Source organism: Gordionus sp. m RMFG-2023, chromosome 1, assembly GCF_954871325.1.
Source record: "Gordionus sp. m RMFG-2023 chromosome 1, tfGorSpeb1-WG-v2, whole genome shotgun sequence".
NCBI classification, from domain to species: domain Eukaryota; kingdom Metazoa; phylum Nematomorpha; class Gordioida; order Chordodea; family Parachordodidae; genus Gordionus; species Gordionus sp. m RMFG-2023.
This window is the reverse complement of record NC_088775.1, coordinates 23479198-23507071: the sequence shown is the minus strand read 5'-3', so window position 1 is coordinate 23507071 and position 27874 is coordinate 23479198. Positions and strand designations below refer to the sequence as shown.

The 27874-nt window shown below is 26.6% G+C and overlaps 2 protein-coding genes across 3 annotated transcripts in view; one reads left to right on the top strand and one right to left on the bottom strand.

Moving 5' to 3' along the window:
- The window catches only part of LOC135922094 (synaptogyrin-like), a 31485-nt gene extending 9821 nt beyond the window's left edge, over positions 1–21664 (top strand). Inside the window, exons 2-4 of the mRNA XM_065456538.1 lie at positions 17868–18087; positions 18691–18839; positions 20769–21664. Of these exons, the coding sequence (XP_065312610.1) occupies positions 17868–18087; positions 18691–18839; positions 20769–20966 (567 nt within the window). The 3' untranslated portion in view covers positions 20967–21664. The remainder of the gene's footprint in view (positions 1–17867; positions 18088–18690; positions 18840–20768) is intronic.
- Positions 21665–22167: 503 nt separating this feature from the next.
- LOC135922627 (zinc phosphodiesterase ELAC protein 2-like) overlaps positions 22168–27874 on the bottom strand; it is a 31668-nt gene continuing 25961 nt past the window's right edge. The window contains exons 11-16 of one of the 2 annotated variants that reach the window (XM_065457074.1): positions 26005–26106; positions 25561–25731; positions 25262–25346; positions 24743–25002; positions 22626–22818; positions 22168–22363 (exon numbers count right to left, since the gene is read on the bottom strand). In XM_065457074.1, coding sequence (XP_065313146.1) covers positions 22232–22363; positions 22626–22818; positions 24743–25002; positions 25262–25346; positions 25561–25731; positions 26005–26106 — 943 coding nt within the window. In that variant the 3' untranslated portion in view covers positions 22168–22231. The remainder of the gene's footprint in view (positions 22364–22625; positions 22819–24742; positions 25003–25261; positions 25347–25560; positions 25732–26004; positions 26107–27874) is intronic. The other variant, XM_065457140.1, reaches the window with a different exon arrangement.

Sequence of the window (27874 nt, the reverse complement as noted above, 5' to 3'; positions counted from 1 at the left end):
ATGTTTAGAATATATATTTTTAGCTATTTCCTTTAAAAAAATTTGAAAAAGTTCAAAAATAGCGATTATGACAATTGTCACCTATCTATGATACATCCTCACTGAATTTTAAATTTAACATGTTTAGAATATATATTTTTAGCTATTTCCTTTAAAAAAATTTAAAAAAATTCAAAAATAACAATTATGACAATTGTCACCTATCTATGATACATCCTCACTGAATTTTAAATTTAACATGTTTAGAATATATATTTTTAGCAATTTCCTTTAAAAAAATTTAAAAAAGTTCAAAAATAACGATTATGACAATTGTCACCTATCTATGATACATCCTCACTGAATTTTAAATTTAACATGTTTAGAATATATATTTTTAGCTATTTCCTTTAAAAAAATTTGAAAAAGTTCAAAAATAGCGATTATGACAATTGTCACAAATCTATGATACATCCTCACTGAATTTTAAATTTAACATGTTTAGAATATATATTTTTAGCTATTTCCTTTAAAAAAATTGAAAAAAGTTCAAAAATAAAGATTGTGACCATTGTCACCTATCTATGATACATCCTCACTGAATTTTTAATTTAACATGTTTAGAATATATATTTTTAGCTATTTCCTTTAAAAAAATTAAAAAAGGTTGAAAAATAACGAATATGACAATTGTCACCTATCTATGATACATCCTAACTGAATTTTTAATTTAACATGTTTAGAATATATATTTTTAGCTATTTCCTTTAAAAAAATTGAAAAAAGTTCAAAAATAGCGATTATGACAATTGTCACAAATCTATGATACATCCTCACTGAATTTTAAATTTAACATGTTTAGAATATATATTTTTAGCTATTTCCTTTAAAAAAATTGAAAAAAGTTCAAAAATAAAGATTATGACAATTGTCACCTATCTATGATACATCCTCACTGAATTTTTAATTTAACATGTTTAGAATATATATTTTTAGCTATTTCCTTTAAAAAAATTAAAAAAGGTTGAAAAATAACGAATATGACAATTGTCACCTATCTATGATACATCCTCACTGAATTTTTAATTTAACATGTTTAGAATATATATTTTTAGCTATTTCCTTTAAAAAAATTGAAAAAAGTTCAAAAATAGCGATTATGACAATTGTCACCTATCTATGATACATCCTCACTGAATTTTTAATTTAACATGTTTAGAATATATATTTTTAGCTATTTCCTTTAAAAAAATTGAAAAAAGTTCAAAAATAACGATTATGACAATTGTCACCTATCTATGATACATCCTCACTGAATTTTAAATTTAACATGTTTAGAATATATATTCTTAGCTATTTCCTTTAAAAAAATTTAAAAAAATTCAAAAATAACAATTATGACAATTGTCACCTATCTATGATACATCCTCACTGAATTTTAAATTTAACATGTTTAGAATATATATTTTTAGCAATTTCCTTTAAAAAAATTTAAAAAAGTTCAAAAATAACGATTATGACAATTGTCACGTATCTATGATACATCCTCACTGAATTTTAAATTTAACATGTTTAGAATATATTTTTAGCTATTTCCTTTAAAAAAATTTGAAAAAGTTCAAAAATAGCGATTATGACAATTGTCACAAATCTATGATACATCCTCACTGAATTTTAAATTTAACATGTTTAGAATATATATTTTTAGCTATTTCCTTTAAAAAAATTGAAAAAAGTTCAAAAATAAAGATTGTGACCATTGTCACCTATCTATGATACATCCTCACTGAATTTTTAATTTAACATGTTTAGAATATATATTTTTAGCTATTTCCTTTAAAAAAATTAAAAAAGGTTGAAAAATAACGAATATGACAATTGTCACCTATCTATGATACATCCTCACTGAATTTTTAATTTAACATGTTTAGAATATATATTTTTAGCTATTTCCTTTAAAAAAATTGAAAAAAGTTCAAAAATAGCGATTATGACAATTGTCACAAATCTATGATACATCCTCACTGAATTTTAAATTTAACATGTTTAGAATATATATTTTTAGCTATTTCCTTTAAAAAAATTGAAAAAAGTTCAAAAATAAAGATTATGACAATTGTCACCTATCTATGATACATCCTCACTGAATTTTTAATTTAACATGTTTAGAATATATATTTTTAGCTATTTCCTTTAAAAAAATTAAAAAAGGTTGAAAAATAACGAATATGACAATTGTCACCTATCTATGATACATCCTCACTGAATTTTTAATTTAACATGTTTAGAATATATATTTTTAGCTATTTCCTTTAAAAAAATTGAAAAAAGTTCAAAAATAGCGATTATGACAATTGTCACCTATCTATGATACATCCTCACTGAATTTTTAATTTAACATGTTTAGAATATATATTTTTAGCTATTTCCTTTAAAAAAATTGAAAAAAGTTCAAAAATAACGATTATGACAATTGTCACCTATCTATGATACATCCTCACTGAATTTTAAATTTAACATGTTTAGAATATATATTCTTAGCTATTTCCTTTAAAAAAATTTGAAAAAGTTCAAAAATAGCGATTATGACAATTGTCACCTATCTATGGTACATCTTTACTTAAAAATTTTAAAAAATAACTATGATGGAATAGTTAATCCAGAGCGTTATAATTTAAAGAAGCTTTAAGAAACTTTCCCGCCTATAATATTAATATCTACTAAATGTTATTTGACTTTTGGTCGAAAAAAATGATCTAGATATTTGGTTAGGTGAAAAAAAGCAACCCTAACTTTAAGGCGTATTTAAAAAAAACGATCCATATTTTGGGTCGGATTGAATAAAACGACCCGATGTTTGAGTCTGAGTCAAAAAAACGACCCAAACTTTGAGTTGGAGTCGAAAAATACGATCTAAACTTCAAGTTGGAGTCGAAAAATACGACCCAAACTTCAAGTTGGAGTTGAAAAATACGACCCTAACTTCAAGTTTGAGTCGAAAAATACGACCCTAACTTCAAGTTTGAGTCGAAAAATACGACCCAAACTTTAAGTTTGAGTCGAAAAATACGACCCAAACTTTAAGTTTGAGTCGAAAAATACGACCCAAATTTCAAGTTTGAGTCGAAAAATACAACCCAAATTTTGAGTCGGAGTCGTAAAAAACGACCCATATTTTGGGTCGAAGTCGTTTTTTTCGGCTTGAACTCGGTTCGAAGTCGAAAAAAACGACCCAAACATTAAGTCGGAGTCGAATAAAACGACCCGAGCTTTGGGTCGGGGTCGCGACTCGCGGCGTTTTAACAACACTAACTATTTTACAAGATAGTGTGATGACCAAATTATTTTAAGTGATATAATTAATTTCAGAAGCAAAAACAGCATGTTTAATATAGCGAATTAGGAAAGTAGTAATTCCCAAAAACAATCAATTCCGACCTCAAGTTAATAGATTAAACTTTGCCCACCATACCCATTAAGAGATTAAAATTTTCTAGTTCTACTTCTTTAGAAAGAAATAGGTCGATTTGGGTTAATATTCTTATGAAAATAGAAATTGATTGAGATCTAAGACATCGGGAAAATTGATTAAAAAATATTAAAGAAAATAATAATATTGAATATGAATCAGGACAATAATCTGCTACGGATAGCTAAACGTTTGTTATTTAATGACAATGAATTTAAAAAATTAATAATATAGATTCATTTTACTATTATATTCAAAATAAAGTTAATATTAACTTAAAAAAACATATATTTGATTTGACCATATTTGACCGGTCAAATATCGGTCAATTGACCGAAACGTATTTGACCAGTCAAATGCACAACCCTGGTTAAAAGTGATTTTTAAAAGTGTTTTATTGAAATATTAGATAATGTTTTAATTTTATCCTTATATACAAAAAATTTGAATATTTTGAGAATCGGTTCAGTATGTGTATCACAATTGGATGATTTTGGGTCGAATTCAGGAAGGGTCATGTTTTTTTCTTAAACAAACTTCGTGTTTCTGTCTTTAGGGGGGTGATATAGTAGATCGGACTCGACCACGTGATTCCGTCAATATTAAAAAATATATAGGTCTTATTGCATTTTAATAAATTTTGGTCGCTGTTTAGAAAGTGGTCAAACGTCATATATCACTACCCATTTTTTTAGTTCAAAATTGGGTTGAAAAGTCATTGATTCATTTTATATTTAGAAGGCCGAATATAATTTTTTATCGTCCATGATATTGGTAACAAATAAAAGTAATGGCCGATATTTGTTATAGCTACTAGAGGTGGGCGCGGGCCTAATTTTTCATTCACGGCCCGCCCGCTCACGGTGGCAATAAAAAATATCACGCCCATTCACACTTATCACTAAAAAATTTTCGACCCAACCCGCCCGCTCACGACAAGCAATATTTTGATTCACGCCCGAAAATTCACGGTGTTTTTAAATTTTTCAAAACTATCTATAATTTTACACTTTTCTGAATTCATTCTATTTCTTCTCTAATTTCATAATCCATATTAATAACAAAAAATAAATACAATCTATAAATCGAAATTTATTTAGAAAAAGAAGAATGTCCATCTTTTTTTTATTTCAATTGTGTACGCCTTTCCTCAAATAAGAGATTGTTTACAGAAAATAACCTTTCACTTGAAGCCGAACTTGTCGGGGTTGACAAAATTACTGGCTAATTTTCTCAAAAAAGGAAATGAATATTCCTGCTTCCAAAACTTCAAAATATTGTCTTGTTATTTATCTTATATGAATCTTTTAAGTTCATCCTCACAGCTTCCATCGGTGAAGTTGATGCTTCATCAGAATCATCCAGAAATTCTCTAAATTTTTTATTTAGAATATACGGTCTTTTATGAGTGTAGGATGAATTAGGAAAGTGATAGTTGGTATTGATCATTTAGAATATACGGTTTTTTATGAGTTTAGGATAAGTTAGGAAAGTTATAAATAATAGTTGGCATTGACTTATGCATATCATCTAATTTTATATCATTTAGCATTTTTAAGATTGCTTTATATATATCGTTTTCTTCTTTCATTAAAAACTTAAGTCTTTTGAAATTCGGATCTAGAATTAAGCCTACCTTATGTAGTGGCTGCATAATTATCTTTTAAAAGAAATCTTGTTCTGTATTTTAAGGTTTTGTTTATTATTGTATCACGTTCAGAAGGTTAACAAAATTTTATTAATTTTTGTTTCCATAGACAAATTTCATTTATTGTGGGACGGGAATCTGCTCTCAGATTATCCGAGCATTCTTATAAATATTGAAATTTTTTTATCTAACTCGCATATGATGCTGATATCAATTGTGGCTAATCTATTTAATTCTTGCTTGCTAAACAAGTACACCTGTATTTCAGAATATGATTTTAAGAAACTCTGTATCATGATATATACAGAGTTTCATCTCGTTATTCTCGCTATTACATCTTGTTTAAGGGTGTGGCAGTTTGCTATTAGCTGTAGATTGTTCGAAATATTGTAATATTTTTTTACACCATTTATATTTAAGGCTATTTCAGTTAAACAATTGTCAAAAATATAATGCATAATATTATTTAGTATATGGCATATACATGCTAGCATTTCGTCATCTCTGAATGCACTTATAAGATTTGCTCCGTTATCATTCACAACTATATATTTATTTAAGTAATTTTCTACTTCTGTATATTCTCCTAAAATTGAATTGACTACACTTATAATTTTGACGTTTTTTTCATCCATTGCCTTTGTGGCCAAAACAAATGTTTTTAATTAAAATTCTTAATGATAATGTGTCCTATAATGGTTAAAAAACTTAGATTTTTATAGTCATCCGTCCAAATATCAGCGATTAGTAATTATTATTGATCATGCTTTTAATCTTAAATTTTATTTCATGGTATATTTTTGGACCTATAGTATTCATGAGAGTTTTCCGGTTCACAACTTTTATATTTTGTTATCCAAATGTAACACCAACATTTAACTTGGCCTAGCTTGTAAAATTCTTCACTTTCTGTTGCATTTCAAGATTGAAGATCATTACAAATAAAATATAACTGACTTTTCTATAAAAAGTTTAAGCAAAATTTAGCATAAAGTCTCGCGATAAAAAACACCTAACCATAAAAGAAAATATAACTAACGAAATGATACCGGATGTTGTTTATAAAATGCGGAAGTTTTCATAAATTATTCTTTTTTAAAAAAGAACTAAATTAAATTAGAAAATATATAATATAATTTTAAAATTGCAAATTTATGATTATAAAAAAACAAATTTAAGAATTAAAATTTCCGTGATTTACGGGAAATTTATGTTCACGCCCGATCACGCCCGGGGAAAATTTTGGGAAGGCCCATCACGCCCAGTCACGCCTTGGAATTTAAAATTTAACGGCCCGCGCCCACCTCTAATAGCTACAGCTCTGCTTTTTTTACGGTCTTAATTATTTAAATTTTAAATAAATATAAATCTTAGAGATCTGTAATGCCCGACCCTGATATTTTTTTTATGGGCCGGGCAAAAAAATAATAAACAGGTCGTGCCAAGCAAAAAAAAAATTTTTCTTAGTATGTATAATTGATGAATTCGTATATTTCATAGAAGTGATAAGCAATTAAATTTAATGTTTTTAATTTAACCACTCCCTTCCCCAAGATTATAAATAATTTTATTTTGATGTTCAACATGTATTTTATTTTTTAAAAAATGTAAAAACAGGGCGTGTTAACTTGTTGAAAAATTGAAACTGGGCAGGGCAGGGCAAAATTTGTTTGGGACGGGTATTGACTAAATTTTCACCAGGCTGGCTTTTAAAATTTTACCATTTGTGGACCCTCAATAACTATATATATACCGGATACGGTCTAGGTCAGATTTTCACGAGAAATTAGAAGAGAAAAATTAAAAATACATCGCCATCGAGTTGAAAATATCAACAAAAAAAATTATGACTGAATACTAATCCTTATATTACAGATTTAATTTTGTTTATTAATCGATTACTCGTGGACACGGAAATAGCGTGTCATCAAGTCACCGTTGTCAACAGCTTTACTAAATTGAGGAGGAAAGAGTTAACATCTGCATTTAATTTGAAAACGTCATATAAAATAGTTTTTAATCAATCAAAAAACTTATTTTTTTCTTAAAGTGCCTAATTTACAAATTTTTTATAAGCACGTAGCAACACCTCTAACCGTACACCCCACATATACTCTAATTATCTTTTTTCCACTTATTAATCAAAGAACATAAATTCTCTTTTTCGAACAATAGCAATCATGCCATCCTCCATTTTTGTTAATAGTCTTTTCAATATCGGAAATTAAAATAGAAAACGATCAATAAATAATCTGCATTTGGTTGTTTTTCGTTATTTATTTCTTCTATCGATTTTGCAAGCCAGCAAATAATCATATAATGTCATCTTTGATTGATTCAATTTATTTGTCCTTTTTAAGTAATTTTATAGTATCAACGACAGTCCTTCTCAAAAATAAATAATATCCGCTCAGGCATATGGGGAAATTAGTATTATGCCTTATTTCTTCGCGGCACTCGGTATTATTATTTATATATCATTACATATATATAAATTTACCGCGTTAAATAATATTTAATCTGAAGCTGCTGGTCCTATTTAGTGTAGATCTGAAAGAGAAAGTAGAGTTTTTTTAAAAAAATATTTTTTTAAACCCTTTAATTTTTTTTTTTTTCATAATAAAAAACGTTTTATTTATGATAAAATTTGTGTAAAATAATACATAGCGTTAAAATACTAAATTAAAATAATATAAAATAAAATATTATATAAAAACCGAGGTGGGACTACAAGTTCCCAAAAAACATGTGTAGTTATATTTTAAAATTATGATTTGGAGGTTTTGTTTTAAGAAATAAGATTCTTTAGGTTCTGATGTAAGGGCTCTTATCTTATCCCCTATATTTTTTAAAAACTTTAAAGTTCCACTTGGCATATGTCCAAGGGAAGAGATGACAATCGGTGTAAAAATATAATTTGTGAATTTGGAATATTTCATTGTTTTTTTTTTCTCGGCTATATCAACCGGATTAGAATTTAAATTTTTTGGGAAAGAAGATACGCATGTCAACCGGATTAGAATTTAAATTTTTTGGGAAAGAAGATAAGCATGTGATGACAAGTAAATAAGAATTGATTAAATTTTTGATTTAAAATTATAATAATCATTTAGAAAAAAAATTAAATAAATCTATCAAACTAAATGCTTTTATCATGGTAATTTAGTTCGGTTGTATAACGTTCCATGCATATTCAAAGTGAGCAAGATAGAAGAGAAAGCATAAATAATACATTTTAATTTAAGAAAAAACAAGGGGGGTATATTAGCATTGTCGGCTAGATTAAAATAATTTTATTTTTTTCTAATCCAATGTAGCATAGTCTAAATTTTTCAGCATTGGTAAAGTTCTCCAGAAAAGCTGACATTTATATATTTCTCTGTAATTTTAAAATTCGTTATTTAACTTATTTAAGCAGTGGAAAGCAGAGATTTAAACGCTACTTTTTATAAAAAAAAAATTAGAAACAAATTTGTTTTATTTTTTGCTTATAATGTTATTGTATAGTATAAATATAAAAATCAACATTTATAAATATTAAAATATAGTTAGTTTTGATTATAAAAAAATACAGATTAAATCATGGGGAAATTTTCATATATTATTTTTTTTTTATTTTTTTTTTATTTATTTTTTTTATTTATTTTTTTTTAAATTTTTTATTTATTTTTTTTAGATTGTCTGGATTTTGGTAGAAAATTTTGAATGTTACCTTTTTCTTTCAATTGGCGTATTTTTAGATTTTTTTTTGATTAAATAAATATCGTGTGGATTTTGAAGGAAATTTTTTGATACAATATCAAAGTTTTTTAAATTTAACATTTACCTCTTTATGGATAACATAGAAATATTTTTGTTTTTCCTTAAAAATATATATATCTATATCATCATTGTATATATGTTATGTTATTCAAATAAATTGATTAATTATTTAGTATACCTATTTTTATTAAATTCTTAAATATACTTTTTTTTCTAAATTCTTAAATATACTCTTTTTTTCTAAATTCTTAAATATACTCTTTTTTTCTAAATTCTTAAATATACTCTTTTTTTCTAAATTCTTAAATATACTTTTTTTTCTAAATTCTTAAATATACTGTTTTTTTCTAAATTCTTAAATATACTCTTTTTTTCTAAATTCTTAAATATACTCTTTTTTTCTAAATTCTTAAATATACTCTTTTTTTCTAAATTCTTAAATATACTCTTAAATATACTCTTTTTTTCTAAATTCTTAAATATACTTAAGATTTTTTTTAAATTTAAAAAAAATAATAAATAAAAAAAAATAAATAAAAAAAAATAATATATGAAAATTTCCCCATGATTTAATCTGTTACCAAAAATTTATATAATAAAAATAAATATTTTTGGTAATTTGAATAATAAAATCATTTCAATATTATCATCCCCAAACCCAATTCTAGAGCCACGATCAGAAAGTATAATCATAAAATCAACAATAACTTTATTAGCCAATTTCTGAGAAATATAGGCATTTGTATTATTAATTAATTTGGTTTGAATTGAATTAGTCTTTTTGGATTTAGAGTCGCCTATACCAAAATTATTTAGATGTTTTTCCATTTCCTTAAAACTATTGGCATGAACAGTCTTATAAAATAAATACTATTAGAATGTAAAAATGACAATTTACCTTTTGTTATTGATTTGAGGAAATATTTTTTTTACATTTTAAGCAAATAAATTTGAAGCCAGTTTTGGTTTTTATATTTATTTTAAAAAAATTTTCAAATCTAGGGAATATGAAATTCGTATTATAGCTATTAAGAACATTTTCTTCCCTGGTATCTTCCATTTCATTAATATCATTGTCTGAATTACTTTCAACGATTTGGGTATCCATAGGCGATGACATTTTAAATTATTAACACGTGATTTAGGTTTATAATACAAATGAAAATATAAATTACAAATTGAAAATATATTTCAATTTCAAAATTAAATCATAAATTATAATTAATTATGATATTATATTTAAATTTTCATGTTTATACTTGCCTTCATTATATTTTAAAAGTAGCGTGCTAAAAAATTAAATAATTACAAAAAAAGTAGCCGCTATTAGCTATAGCTACCAAAAATAGCCCGCTACTTTAACAACTCTTGTGAAAAGAAATGCATTGATGTTAAGTTGGGTATATAATTTTAAAAAAATTAATTGCAAATTTTTATATAAATTTACGAAAACTGCGAAATGGCCCACTATTTAATCCAAAATCGGAATCGGGCTGGAAAATATTTTAAAAAATAGGGTTGGGCACGTGCTTTTAAAAAAAGAAATTATCTAAATTAATGTTACATCCTTTATTTAAAATATAAATTTTTATAATATGATTCGAGATTTATGACCAAGCTATTAGCGAATTTAATTTAACCTTATAAAAAATGAATTGAATAGAGAGATTCACCGAGACTTGGTTGATGTCAATATCGGTTAATATATTTGATATCAGACGTGCCGGTTTGTAACCGGTGATATCGTCTAAATATCGGCGCTATGGTATATTTTTTATAAATAAAATTTTCTGATCAGGCTTAAGCAATGATTTGACTGTTGAAACATATCTAATTATGAGATGACCAGACAAAAGTGGATGAAAAAATTGGATTTAGGATGATAGTTTAGATTGACCACTATCATGATTTAGATGAGGATATTTTATATTACATAGAAAGGTTAATTTCAAGAATTATGTCAATTTGAATAAAACCGGTGTCAAACTTAAAGGGTGGAGTAAAATTATGGACTAAGCAGCAGATGAGTTATCGGAGGTTTTAGTAAGTTTTGTGTTCGGTTACTTGTCATGGCAGAATAGCAGTTTTTGATCAAATCATCCTTCTTTCTTATTATTAAACCCTTTAGCATGTTGAAATTGACCAATGAAAAACTTTTTAATGGGCCACTAGCAAGATAATAAAGCATACATAATATCGTACTACGAACAGGGTTGCCAGGTCAAAATTTTCAAATTGCGGGAGAAATTTGGTATTTTGAGGGTAAAATATGAAAATTGCGACTAAAATATAAAAATTCTAAAAAAAAAATTTGAGGGCCCTTGAGCGGGGATTGTGAATTAGCTTAGTTATCCCCCTATTAATTCTTATAATTACTTTATATAAATATTAACAAAGTCGGTAACGTTTTATAATTTCAAAATATGTAATATTTCTGTCTTATGGGGATTCGGAATCCGTGGGGAAATCAAGAATCTCTTGATTTTAGATCCTTTACCGAGGGCGATTTAAAAAAATTTAAAATCCAATTTGACCAGAAATGTATTCTAGCATGTGTAGAGAATTTGCCCTATAAATTTAGCCAATTTCAGCCATAGACATTTTGGTATTTTTTAATTTATATGAAAATCCATATAAAAATTAATATTTAGAAATAGTTCTAAAGTTCATGTCAAAATTGTTTGAAATTTACAGTTTGGGTACTCTAAACACGCTAGAAAACATTTCCGGTTAAATCGGATTTTAAATTTTTTTAAATCGCCCTCGGTAAAGAATTTAAAATCAAGAGATTTCGAATCCCCATACGACATTTTTCAAAATAACTTCTTTGTAGTGGAGTTACTTTCTTTATATTATATACAAAATCTTCATTAAATTCCAAATATATCAGATGATAAGCTAATTTCAGGCCCGGCCCGGGTATATTTAAAAAAACTAAACTACGGCCCTGGCTGGGCTTAGGGCCGGGCCTGCAGGTCTCTAATATTTATTAAATTACAAAAACAATCAATTGATAGTTTCTTTTCCAGGGTCATAATATCTTTACATTTATATCGAGTTATTTAAATCAAATTTTGATCGCAGATTTTATAAAATTGTCTTAATAAAAATATTTACTTCATTTAAATATACATTCGAGTAATATTTGTATATGATATTTTTAGCAATAGCGCCATAAAATTTATTGTCAATTTTTAACCGTAACTGAACACAGCTGCAGCATAATTTTGTGAATTTTTATTAAAAAAAGATTCTTATGATTGCAATTGCATATTAACAGTATGTAGTAGATTTCCTACATGTGAAACCATTCCTAAATATGCCTCTGCCATTTCATTCTCGAAAAAAATTTTCAAATATCAGGACAGCTTTTATAATCTTTATTTAAGAAATATTTTTTTAAAGGTTTTTAAAATTTTATCGATGACGGGTATTAATAATAACCACCTGATAGGGACATGTCGCAACAACTCGCTCCATTCCAAGTCAGACCACTCCACCAACTCTTTTAATCATTAACTCTTTTAGTTGATGAATTAAATTCGTTAAAACATTTCATTACAATTATTTCGACATCCACAGATAATACATTCATTACCCTCTTGTATGAATTATGTAGTATATGGCATATACAGCCAATTGGTATTAAGTCAAAATTGTGCTGCCTCAATTCTGTAAATACCCTCTGGTTTTTTACAAAATTCACTGAGGCCAACTCATTGATAATCCCGAATCTGCTATATTTATTATTATATGGTTAGCTATGTCTTTGTTTCCACTTTCCGAGGAAAGAAATTTAATAGTTTTATTGAAACGCTCTTGTTTTTGTTGAAATAGCGGAGGATGGAAATGTTTTAATTTCTCTTATTACATGCATCTGTTAGAATTGCATATGGATGTCCATCCTTCATACCGTAAAGAATTAACCCCTGGATTCAGGTCCTAAAACATTGATAGCCTTGCTCATTTTGTTCTACCACAAGTAAAGTTTTCACTTATCTTGGAGTCGTTAAAATGGGGAAAAGATTCGACCCACATTGTGATGATAAACAGCTCTGTGGATCTTATACTACATGATAAGTGATACCATTTCCTCAACTGTAGTTGTATCAATATTATTTCTTATTTTTTTTGGAGCATATTTTTGTATTACAATAGATGTAGATACACTCCAATAATAATGTGATTAAACTATAATAAATAAATTAAGTACAATATTACCTTATTATGTATTTAAACGTGCCTAGCCCTATAATGTTTAGACCTGTGCGCCGAATTGACGGCGGCGGTTTTTTTAAATTTTTTTATCGGCGTTCGGCGGCGGCGCGATATTTATTAAAAAAATTTTTTTTAATAAATTTAATTTATAAATCAATGTATTACATTTTTTTATAATTTAGCGCTCTTTTCTAACACATTGTTAACATAGTTTATTTCTTAAATTATTTCCTGTCTCATTTCAATTTAAATTCATGTATTTTCTCATTCTCAGAAATAGACTAAGGAATTGCATTTTCACTCAGATCAGAGTCACATAAACAACACATATTAGTAATATTCTATTGATTTTTATTATAACAAATATATATTTGGAATGCAAACAAAATATTAAGTAAGAAATATAATAAATCAGAATTCAGATTTAGCTAAATTATAATTATCATGAATAAATAGAATTTTATCAAGATTGGTGGGACATAAAGAAGTCCTTTTTGCATTGAGTATAAATCCAGCAATGGAAAAAATTCTTTCCCTGGGTGTACTGGTTGCAGGTATACAAAGAACCTTCCTAGCTAAATTAGCAAGCCTAGGAAGTTCCAGTTGCTTTTTCATCCAAAAGGTTAATGCATCTTTTTCTGGGATATTATTTTGGCTTAGCAAAATATGGCATTTTTGTTCTAAATTACTTATATTGTTATAATCACTGCCTGGAATGGAATGTTTACGAGCTATTTTGGCGATATAAGAACTGGAAGTCTCCCCATTATCTTCAACTTGGATTTCACTTTGTGCATTTTTATCATTTTCTAAAAGTTTTAAATGTCTTGTTAAAAATTGCAATGATGTAGTAGAATTTAAATATCCTGACACAATTTTCAGATTTTGAAATCTGGGATCAAGGAGAGTCGCTAATATCTAATGTTCAAAATATAATTTTATTAATAAAAATATAAAATAACTTGAAGTTCAGTAATGGGAAACCTATGGTCAAGCTTTTTTTGCATATTTTCTTTTAAACAAATAATATCTGAGGAATCACATATATTGATCTGTATGTGGGTTTCTATTTCACTCCGAAATAATAACCCTAGATTTATAGTCGATCCCTTTTGGGAGGAAAGAAATTCCACCGACTCTCGGAATGGAATTAATACGGCAAAGCTCGTCAATCATATCCCATTCATTATTAAAAAGTTTTAAACATTGTTTTCCTATTTTATTCAAAACATTATTAATAGGATTTTTGTTCACGCTACGAACACTTTCTAGCATAATTAATATGCTGTGCCAGCGGGTAGGACAATTTAATTTTAACGTTTTTTATTATATAGATTGGTTGGTGTAATAACATTTCTATTATCTGCTTCGTTATCAAAATGGTCATCAAGGTATGGATCAGAATCATCAATATCCAAGATATGACCTGTCTCATAAATTGACTGGAGACATTTACGATGCTCATCTTCAATTTCACATTCCAAATCAGCTACTCGATATCTGAGGGCTGAAATAATTTCTCTAATTTTTTTAAGGAGATTATCAATTCTGGCAACCTTTTTTATGCCATCAACTGTAACCAAATTATGTAGTCCATGGCCTATGATGCTCATAATCCCCCAATCTGACGCTTCTTTTGACATTTGCCCCTGCATCAGTTACCATTTGTATTATTTTGGCTTTTAAATGAAACTCCTCTTCGATACCTTCAATCTCCGATAATATGGTTTCCCCAGTATGCTTTTGAGTCACATTTCGGGTTGCCAGGGTAAAATATTTTAAATCAAAATTTTCATCTAAATGATGAAGACTAAATGTAATATAATTTCGCCGCTTGAAATGATCGGTCCATAAATCAAAAGTAATGGAACAGAATTTTGGACCAGCATCAATCAGGTTTAAAACATGTGCCTTTATAGAACAATAAACATCATCAAGTGCTCCCCGACTAATAGTTGTCCTATTAGGCAATTCTGATGAGGAATCAATTATCTTATATTTCTATTTTTTTAGGCAATTTATTTTTTAATAATCATTTTATTTAAATTTTAAACCTTTAGAAAATCTGTCATCCCATTATTGCTTATAGAATCAAATGGCAATAAATCTAAGCAGCACATCAAAACATAATTTCGCCCTATTAGAAAAAAGATATTTAAAAAAGAGAAACAAATAAAAAATTTGATTTAGTTTTGAACTTTCAAAATAAAGTTTTACATAATTTAATAAAATATATTTTTAGTTTATTCATTAAAAAGATCTCAAAATAGAGCTGACAATAAACAAACTAAAAATTTAGTTGTTTTAAAGTTTTACATAATTATTTTAATAAATTATATATTAAGTTTGTACATTAAAAAGTTCTCAAAATAAGAGCTGACAAAACAAACTAAAAAATTTAGTTGTTTTGAACAAATAGATCTTAATAAAATTAATTTAACAAACCAGTTAAAAATTTAAAATGAATATTAATAAACATTAATACTAACCTAAGAGCCATTTTTTATCTTTTATATTCTTGCTACATGTTGGCGTTGGCTTTAGAAACATTTTTAGAGTTTGAATGGATTTATTATTATTAGTTTTTTCTGATATTTTATGCACATTAGTGACGAGAAAGGTTACTCGTACTTATATTTTTGCTATAACATTTGATATCATAACTAAAATATAAATTATATATATATATAAGTCTAAAATTAAAATAAATTACTGTGAAAATGGATTATTTTTATCCGAATCTTCCTCATCTTTTTTCCCCAATTTTAAACAAGGTTCACAATAAATATAATCAGGCATTATCGTGCTTTTCTTATTCTCATTCTTCAAAATAAGATTTCCAAAGTACTTCCACACATAACTTGATTTTTGAATAGTAGAGAGAGTTGTTATTTCATAATTGTATATAGGGTAGTTTAAAACGCGCAAATCCATAAAAATAATTAATATAGCCGAAATGAATATGGTGTATGAATAAATGTAAATGATATACACTATTCTATTATATAAAGCAATAGAATACAATTCATGTTTTATTATATTAATGTTAATATTCAAATTTAAATAATAATAATTTAATATATAAATATAATTAAACAACATTCTAAATATTATACACGCCGCGCCGCCGCCTTAAGAAAAATCGACGGCTAGCCGGCTCACGCCGCTGATCTCAATCGGCGGCTGTTCCGGCCTGAATAAAATTGCCGGCGTGAGCAGACGGCGCACAGGTCTAATAATGTTATACACAAACAAACATGAAAATGATAAAATATAGAATGTTGTGAATTATTATTGGATAAAAACGAAACATATGACTAAGGTAAGGAAATAGAAAGAAATTTACAAACTAGACATGTTTTTTGAATAAATATTTAAAATTTATTTTAAAAAATATAAAAATAATCAATTACTATTTCTCAAAATTATTATTTATATATTAAAAACGTTAAAATGCTATAAAAAATTGTGCGGGAGAATTTAATAGTTTGGCGGGTGTAAGATGTCAGCGTGTAATAAAATTGCCGGACTATCCCGCTGATGGGGGGGGGAACCTGGCAACCCTGACTACTAATGTGTGTATGTCATAAAATGCATAATCTATCTCTCTAAAAATAGAGATCTTTTTCTTTCGGCCATCGATTTTCATATTAACGTCAGAATAAAAGATATAAACTATTTATATTTCTAGATATGATTAATGCTAGCTGGCTATATATACATCATTATAATTAGTTGTTTTAAATTATTTCCTGTCTTAGGCAAAGGACATATTAGAGCTCTTTTAGCGTATGAAATGGTGAACAGTTAGTTTGGTATTCATAAAAAAAACAATTAAAACTATAAATATAAGTTATACAGGAACGGTCTTAGACTGGACCGATTGGAAATCGGTCTTATTATTGAGGATCGCAGTCCGGATCGGTCTTTTATTAATATTTAAGTTTGCCTTACTAATTCATATAATTTTTTTTTGTGCATATTTTATTTTACATTACTTTTTCTAAAGGAGTTACTTTACTTGTGATTATTTTTCATTTTTAATTCATTTTTATTTAGTAATATAATATATAATGAAAACGAAAAGTTTGTCAAAAAAGCATTTTACTTTTAAATTAAATATTTATATTGTTTCTTATAATTAGATTTGATATTGCTAACATAAAATACTTTTATAAATTAGGTAAAAAGACAGAAAGAATCTTTCTCTCTTTTTTTCTAATGTACACAAGATCGAAATCGAATATCCAAATTTTGAAAACGTTATTTTACAACGTTCGATTTTTGGCTTCATATTTTTTAACATTTATGCACTCGGACACCAGAACGCGTTATTATCTAGTCTTATGTATTTAACATCCACAACATCACTCAGCAAAATCATTAACTTAAACCATAGTAACTGCTATTGCTATATATCAGGGTGCGGAGATTGAAATCAATTTGATTTAAATCTAGGGAATTTTTTATAAAACTAAATTAAGATTAAAATTTTGGTAAACATTTAATGCGAAAATTTTCATAAATTCATAACCAAAAATTATAAATCATATATTAATACATAAATTTATTTTAAATCATTGGTTATATAATATCCAACTTGGAATGTTTAATTTGATCATAAAATTCTATCTTTAAAAAAATATTTAAATTGAAAAAGTTTTTTTTAAAAAAGTCATTGATTTTAATGGGTGTAAATAGTGCCGAGTCTTTATGTTTCTAATATTTAATAATAATGATGACAATTTTAAAAAGGCAAACTTGCAATAAAAAAACTTTTGTATCCACTAGGTATTTGCCGTCATCGTAATGGGCTGCATAGGTTCACAAGGCTGGTACCAAGGCCGCTGTCAATACAACGGGGAAGCCTCAGCATGCCGCTTCGGTACCTTTGTAGGTACAATGGCGATGCTAGCTTGTCTTGTTTTCCTCTTGGCCGATGCAAGATTCGACTCATTAGTCAGCGTGGTGGATAGGAAACGGGTCGTAATTGCTGATCTAGGATTTTCCGGTAATTCTGGACGGGTGGAGTAAAATAACGAATTATGTTGGAATGGACAAAATTTAACTTAATTTGGTGGAGTAAGTTAACCGACATAAGATTTTATGATCATTTGCTATGATTTTTTTTTAAAGTTTCTTCTGGGGGGGGGGGGGGTATTTAGAAAGCTGATTATAAATACTTATAAAGGATAATATCAATTAATATAACCCATCTTTTAAATTTTTTATTTTAAAAATCGTATATCTTTTTCCTTTAAATAAATTTAAAAATATATATTATAAGCAAAGTAAATGATTACCTTTATTTTTGAATACATTTTGTGATTAAATTAATGCTCATATTTTGAAGAGATTTTTTTAAAGTTATTTCCGTCAGGATCATTGGAGATCCATTTTCTAATCATTTCACCATTTTTGAGATTATCGTAATGCGATGAATAAAGGCGATTATGAATAAAATTATCCTGTCAGTAGATCAAATAATTTTTTCGTTATTTTTTTTGGTGAGATGAGCGATAAGAAAGATGCTTTTAATTATTTTTATAAAATGTCGAAGAAAATCATAAAGTATTATCTTTTTCCAAATTATCTTAAAAAATTACCTGAACAGGATTGTGGACATTTATTTGGCTCATTTGCTTTTGCCATCTGTCCAATCTATGGCGCAAGACTCCCCATTCCATGCTACCCCCTCAAAAATTTGGGAGGAACAATGTCCAAGCCGCTATCACCTTTTCACTATTTTCGACGTTTTCATGGGTATTAAAAACAAATATACCCTTATAGCTCTCTCTCTTAATTAGCCACAATGAAGAGTGCTTTTTTTATATTAAGATTATATATTATTTTCACATTTTTTTGATATGTAAGAGGCGGATGTTAATGGAATTAGCGGAATTACTAAACTGATCAAGTTAAAAATGATAGTAAATTATTTGAATAAAATTCTATAAATAAATAAAATCCATATAATGCTATGTTGCTAGATATAACCTTTTCGCAAATTTTTCCATAGGAAAATACTTTTAAAGGTTTTTTTTAAAACATTTACATATTACGCATATTAGGTAAGATAAGATTTAAAGAATTATTGCACCTAAATAAAAAAAAATTTTAAAATGTCAAAAACTTGAAATTTTTCTTCTATATATCGTTTATAGGAATCCGAACCCACCTTAAACTGGTATTAACCGTTATTTATAGAATCTGAACCTGTTAAAAAAATTTAATCCAAATCTCTAAAAAGGTGTGTGAACCGATTTTAACCTTATGATATCCTAACATTAAAGATGATTAATAATCAATTTTTTGATAAGCATCAGTTAGTATCATTAAACCGTTCTATTTGAACCGATTTTTTAAGATGGCTAACTCAATATTTTAGCCAAAAAGATTGCCTAAGATTTGAAATTTCGCTAATAAAGGTGTGAATTCAGGCCTGCATAATATTTTTCTGGATAAAATATTAGGTTAGACGTCCGTCTACTAATCAGCACTTATTTGATATTTTTGTATTTAATATTTGGCGCAAGCTTCCCTAGTTAGCGCATAGAAATGTTCCCAACTACAGAATTTTTTTTCTTCTTTAACCTATATGATATAAGAGAATTCTCAATTTTATTTTGGGAAGAGTTATAAAATTTTAAAGATTGCTTTTCTCTTTATATAATTCTAAATGATAAAAGGTTTGAACTGGTTTTTAAAGATTCAAACCGAATTAATGTTTTTATTTCTTACGGACCTGAATCATAAACCGATCTTGGGTTCATAATTTTTCATTTTTTTGGAAAATATTTTGCGAAATGAATTTAGAAATATTGATTCTAAACCAAGATAATAATTAAAATTCGAGCCGTTGTTTCATGAATACATTTTATTAATTTATTCATGCGTTTTCTTAAAATATAAGATGGGGGGGGGGGGGCAATTTCATATTTTTTTAAATATAAAATCGATATATATTAATATTTCTCGTTCGCATATAATTATATAACTGTAACATATTATTTGTTGACACGGTAAAATCGAACAAAAACTATCTCGAAATGTGATATATGATGGTATTTTCGTTTATTCTTATACACTAACACAATTCTTTTTTTTATCATTCTAATTGTTAAACTTTAAAAAATTGTTATAGAATTGAATTCATTTCTTTTATTTCTCTCAAACTAACTTGGACGAGGTAATGGTATGGCTAAAAAGCAACATTTGGGTTAGTCAATAAATTGCTCTATGCTATCCGACAAAGTGTATTATCAGCCTTAAATACATTAGAATATTCTTTTTTTTTGACTAGAGTAACAGTGCAAAGTTATACCAGGCTAACCCTTGATAAGAAAGAATCTCCTTTTCCATTAAAAAAATATTTGCTATACTATTTTCTTATAATAAACAGTATTATATTGAAACATTTGACTAATATTTGAAAAGGTCATCGTAATTAAATCTGGCATAAGGGGAAGTATTTTCTATTCCTATATTCAACCTAACAGACACAGACATGATTGCGTTTATAAATTCTACAATAATTTACCAACGGTATACCTGCTCTGCCATCCGATATTGCGTTAATTTATTGTCCTAAAGGCACTTCCACTTTTTTACGATAGCTAATTTATATCACAAAACTTCAAATATTAATAAGAAATCATGGATTTTTTTAAAATATCTCTATTTACAAATCAGGCTTGCTTAACATTCCTTTCCTACCGGCGATACAAAATAGGTGCTTCCCAAGCTTTCGCGCCTCCTTATAACGCCCAAGAAAGTGGTACGATAGGATCCGAGGCCGGTTCAGGGTTGAGCCACCCGCCTTTCAATCAAATGGCGTCACCTTTCCCTCCCCCTCCCATTCAGACCCAATACCCACCACCTGTATATTAAATCCATTAGCAACTTTTGCTTTAATTATTCATATATATTGAAATATTTTATTAAATTTCACAATATAAATCGTATTCTTTATCCCAACTTTATAATCTACCAAAAAAATAATATTCATTTTTTCGCTTTTTTTACCTAAAAAATATAAAGATAATACACTATACCGTTTTACCTAAAATATGTTTTCTATTCAATAATTTTTTGTTTTATATTTCCCTTTCCTGCAAAAGTGTATTAAATATTAGAATTTCTTAATTTATATTAATATATTAAAATATTTGAATAATTTTTATAAGTAGTTCTATTGTGGTGTCCTTATTATATGATTTGTCAAACCCGTTAAATATTCTTTAAGAGATTATTATTTTTTAGACATCAAAAATAGATTACCACTAATTATTATTTATTACCGTTGTTTGAGTTTATATCGAATCATAACCCTAAAAAGTTGTAAATATAAAAAACATAATTTCTTGGAAAATAGGAGATGCAAAGCTGTAGTCATATCCAATAATAACCTGTCAACTTAAATATTCTATAGTTAATGTCATTTATCTTTATTATGTTCATGTCCATAAGTTCCAAAAATAAATTTATTCTCTTTTTTTGTTCTAATTTACGCTCTAAAATTATTACCTTTTTTAAAAAAAGCATTCCTTATAAATGCGCAAAACTTTACATTTCCCCAATATCAATAAATATGATCGCTATATATTTGATAATATAAAATAAATTATATATTTTATTCATTTTTCAATTTTACAGAAAAAACAACTGATATTTATTATGGTTAAAATAATATAGAAAAATAATTCTAGGGTTCACTATATGTTCCTTCTATAGAATCCTTTATTCCAACCATGAAATAATAGAAATTTTTTCCATGGCCTTTCTAAATTTTAATCTCTTACATTACAATATTTTTTATAATTAAATTTAAAAATTCAAAATAAATAAATATTTATTTAAAATGATCCTTCATTAATTCGACTAAGCTATTTCAGATATCTAATAAAATATGAATAACCTAAAATGGCTACTAATTATAAAAATAACTTATCCGATTTCAGAAATTTTATGACATAGGAGCTAATTTCAACTAAAAATACCAGCAACTTCATCTCTAACTAATTTAAAATAGTTCATAAAAAAATATATTTAAAATTATTTTTATAAAGCACTTTATATTTTATATCGATTAATATAATATTTTTCGTACAATTTATCAATATTTACAATAATTCATTTTGATATTCAATAAATTTTTAGACCCAAGACATTTTTTTTCTATGAACCAGTTTAGATGTCCTCTCTTCCATTTCCAACATATCATCAGCGAATAAAACTTTCAAAGGTGGGATCAAATGGGGTAAGATAGACAGTTCGTTAAATTTTACCTGTAAAATATTTTTTTAAATAAAAATTTAGCAAAAATAAAAGGACCTGCAGATCTCCTGTATGGGTTAAAAAAAGGTTAATAGGTCCGGGTTAAATTGTACCGGGCCTGAATGTATCTATAATAGATAAGAGTTGTTAGCTGAAATAAGAATTTAGGTATGGAGGAAGGCCAAATCGATTATATTTGGGAAAATGGTTGGTCAATTTCTTATTTAATAATTTAATTCTTTTTAAAAAAGGTCTTTAAATTATATTACAAACCTTCATATTATCGAAGGCTATTCCCACGTTTTTAAGTTGTCGTTCTTGGTTGACAACTGATCCATCGGTGCTATCCTGAACTTCGCTCGATGTACCGTAAAGGGGCATTTTGGAATATCTTTGACTAAAATGAGTCAACAGGATAAATTTTGCCTTCATTTTGTGACCGGTATCAATAGCCTGTGATATGGTACTAATTTTCAACAAATATGTTGTTAATAAAATATCCAGAAGAAAAATTTTCTTGATCCCCCCAAAATATTGAAATCAATTATGTTACTCTTTTATAAGTTCGTTGACTTGTTTATAATTATAGTGATTGTTTTAGATATTTAAAATTAACCAATAGATTTAGCAGATTCCTTAAAAAAAGCTGGAGTATTTAACCATAATTTCAAAAATTATTTAACTAAATTTTTACGCAAGGAATATGCACACAAAATATTGTAATAATCGCACATAAAATAAATTTTATTCATATTTTTTTTAGAAGATTTAATACTATAAATTAATTTTTGTTTGAAAATCAAGGTTCTACATTAAACGAATACAGGTTCAGGTAAAAATAATGGTTTAAGGTTCAGGCTCGGTTCGCAAAAAATATCAGTTCAGTTCGAACCTCTAAAACCCGGTTCGAACACTTTTATACTCAAACCTACATTTCGAATTATGTATAGGGAAGAATTTTTTTTATTTCATAATTAAAATAAAAAACACATACATAAAACCTTCATTTTTATTAATTGCATATTATAAACTAATATTTAATTTATAAATATAACAAATAAATAATTTTTTTTATTAAGCTGCACAATTAATATATTTTCAAAATTCGTCTCACCCAAATTACATCTATAAGGAGATAATATAAATTTAATTGTTGAAAAACATCTTTCCACACTAATTTGGGTAATGTCATTTATAATATATGTAAATAAAATAATTTATATATTGTATTTAATTTTTCTCTAGGCATTATAATTTATAAGCCTGAAATATTTAAAAAATGTAAAATAGCAATAAACTAAATTTTATAAAAATTATGAATGACACTTATCAATCAAATGTATTTATAATAATCTTTAAAACAATTCAAATATAAATTAAAATTTTTGCAATATACTAGTAATAACTTACACATTATTTTATAAGCATAAAATTATGAGACTCGAACTGATTCAGAGGTTTAGATGTTTTAGGTTTGGCTAGATTTTTTTTAGCGGTTTAGGTTTGATAAAAAATACCGGTTTTAGCGGTTTGGATCCCTGGCACAAGCATAGATTAAAAATCCTTGAATTTAATTCTTTAAGTTCGATAAAATATTTTTAGAAGTTTATCTGAAACCACGGTTTCTATATTAAAATAATGCTGTATTATTGGGAATGATTAAAATGTGTCTCTTAGCAGACCTATGATATTCAACACTATAAAGATTTTGTTTTACATTTTATGTTGTGTTAAAAAAAAATGAGAATAGAAAATGAATTTGTATAGATGAATGTCGCTTGGAATATTTACAGAATTATCATCACATAAATTATTGTTTGATATATTTTATAATGCCTAATTTTTTAATGAATATGTATTTTTGCCTTGTTGAATATTTTTCACATCATGTACTCCATGTCTTTTATTAAATTTTGTATTGTATATAATACAAATTGCATTTAGAACTATTTTGTTTATCTTTCTTATCCATGAATATCGAAATTCTAGGTTCTTATGTATTAATTTAAAGTTATTTGATGAACCTTTTTTAAAATCTCTGTAATTTAGACATAATTTCAATTAGTGTAATAAAAATAAAAATGTAGAAATATTAAATTAAGTAGGAGGAAATTTCATTTAATGTATATTTTTAAATATTATAAACTTGTAATATAATTTTATATAGATTGGAATTTAAAAATTTAGTTATTTCACATTCATATAATTATAATATGTAAAATATTTTTTAAAAAATAAAAAGGAGAATAATATGAAATAGCTATAAACGATGTGAACCAGGACCCTCAAAATTTTATTAACCCAAACCCGAACTTTTTTTAAAAATTTGGTTTCAGTGTTCAAGATTAGTCCAATATTTTTTACAAAATGAAAAATAAAAGAAAGAAAACCTATGCCTCTTTGTAAAGGCTTCGGTAGTCAGACTATTTTCCATGGTCGCTTCGTGAATCAATAAGTCAGCATTTTCGCCGTAATTTATCAAATTTTCGCAAGGGATGGTATCACCTGAATACACTATTTTCTTCGAATTTGTGGTTGTTATAGATGAATTTTGGAAAGTCTTATCCGTTTTATCCACCGAGATTTGGTCATTTGTCGTGAAGCTTAAGCCGTATGGACTTTTGTAATGGTAGACTGGTATAGTTAGAAACTTTTCAAGAATAAATAATTAAATTAATTTTTTTGAATATTCAAAAAAAACCTTTTCGTCAGGGTCCTTAATATTTATATATCTAATTTAAAAATTGCATTGCAATCAACTAAATATAAAATTCAAACTTAAAGTATATCATTTCAACCCTGTAAACTATAATTTTAAACTTAAATTATATATAAAAGGCTTAGGTTAATTTTATGAGGCGAATCTTTAATCATCTGACCCTTAACTAGAATTCTATTTCTATGAAAACTTGTTTTAGATTTAGGTGGGAACAGATAAGAGCGTGAAGGTATTCATCAACCATATCGGGTTGGAAGTTATGCGAGGGCATGAATCTATTTAAAAAATAGTTTTTAAATTTTTGGATGCAGAAAAAATAATATATTTAATTTCTGGTTATTCTAATTCATCATCAAATAATGAAGGAAAAAGAATCCGAGATCACTGCTATTAAAGACCAGTTATTTAAATAATTGATGCTCAAATCAATAGTTCAAAGAAGATATTTTGTTGTCACACAATATACTCCATAATATAAAATCGTATAACTTGATATCGGTCAATATGTGTTGGTGTTTATTGCTGTAGGGTCTAAGGAAGTTCATCAAGCCCTTCGGTGCTACGACCATAAGCTTAGGAATATCTTTTCCCAATTCTGAACTCAAACTTAGATCGGACTTATAGTTGACATCCGTGTCTCGAAAAGCTTGACGTCTTTCACTTTAAAGAAAATATTAAAAATTTAGATTTTTTATGAAACCAGTGGCAAAAGATTTATAACAGAAATAATATTCTATTTCTAAATGTCTTAAAATTATTTTGATAATATTTACATTTTTTTAAAAATGTTTTTATTCATTTGAGAGACGGTAACTATTAGCTTGATTTTAAAAAATCCATAGTAAGAAAAAAGACAAATATAAGCATTTCAAAATGTCATATTTAGGAATATTTCTTTGGCGTGCTAATCATTAAATAAAAGTTATCTTAAACTTGATAATTTGAACCAGGCCTAAATGGTGATCGGCGTGTAAATGGGACACGAAAACACACTTGAGAGTTCTTAACATACGATTAACGTTTTCGTCAGAGTACCTGGTGGGTAATTGAAAGTGAATACCATTTCTACTATATTATTATAAACAGTGTAAAATATGTAATATATTATAAAAAAAATTAAACCAAGCATATTTATTATTCGATTAAAGAATATAATTAAAATTATATAAATTTCTTTAAAAAAATTAAAATTTTAATTAACTGCCTAATTTGAATTTACATATAATGTTTACTATTATCAGAGACCGGCAGAGGTACCATTTGCACGGCCCTGCCCGGTCCGGATATTTTTTAAAAAAAATTTTTACGGCCCGGCCCGGATTTAAAAATTTAAGGCCCGACCTGGATATTTTTTAAAAAAATTTTTTACGGCCATGCCCGGATTTAAAAATTTCAGGCCCGGCTCGGAATTTTTTAAAATTATATTCGACCTGGTATATACAAAAATTCACCTATGAGGTATTCAACATATTTTTCAGCGAGTATTATCGCTTATTATTTAAAAAATACATGTAAAAGGCTAATATTTTGAGAATATTATATTGAATTTATAAAAATTATAAAACTGTTATTTATAAAAATGGATATTTTGAGCATATACTATATTTTATATTGCATTTATAAAAATAAAACTAATATTCATAAAAATGGTAATAATATTTTGAGCATATATATATTTTATATTGCATTTAAAAATAATAAAACTAATATTTAATTTTAAAAATGGAAAATATTTTGAGAATATAATATATTGTATTTAATTTACTATTTAATTTATAAAATAAAAATAAATCGCTATTTAAAAAATGCATGTATAATAAATAGTACTTTGAAAATAAAATCTAATTGCACAATATTAATATAATTTATTTTATAATATAAATTTTTAACAAAAGAAGATAATTGTATTATATAATATTGTAAAAAAAAATAATGAAAAATTTAGGATTAAAAACTTTCATGACTCAAGGTAAATATAATAAATGCAATAAATATTTGACAGTTTACAAAGTAAAAAACCAGTATGATTGACGAAACCCTATACTCAAGAAAGATATTAAAAATTCACAAATTATCATGAAGAAAGAGAAGCATATCTACCTTTTCAGGTTGAAGATTACTTCTTATTTCTTCAAGAATTCTCGGAGTGGAAAAATTCCGCTCACAGCTTGCACTTGAAGCAGGAATTGCCAATTTTGCTAAAATTGGGAATTCGCTTTGATGAGCCGTCCACCACTCTAACAAATTATCCACCTTAAATGTTTCATCTATTTTTTTATTTATGTAATTATAATATTCATCATCGGGTATTGACATATTACCAGAATTACCATCGCCCCATTTATCATAAAACGATTCAGTTTGTTTAACAACAGTCGTAATTTGACTGGTCGATGGTATTTCATTTACTTCCTGAGCCTCTTGTAATTTAATATAATCTTTTATATAGTTTTCCGTCATCTTGCGATCTGTCCCTGACTATATACGTAATTGCTTGAATTTGGGACAGAGAAAAAGAGAAATAAAATGATACTTGTGTAAAACAAATTTTTCAATTAAAAAATGCTTTATATTAAGTAAAATCAATTTTATTTCTCCTTTTTCGCTTTGAAAGGTATTACAAACTTCAAGAAGTGATATTCCTTTATTTGATTGTTTTGGTAAAATATATTCTAAAAATTTAGATATGAATTATAAAAAAATATATTAATACTTTGAATAAATTTGCAGGAAATTAATAATTAGATCGATCTGTGGGTGTTAGGTAGTGTTAACCATCACCCAATATTATATTAATCATAAC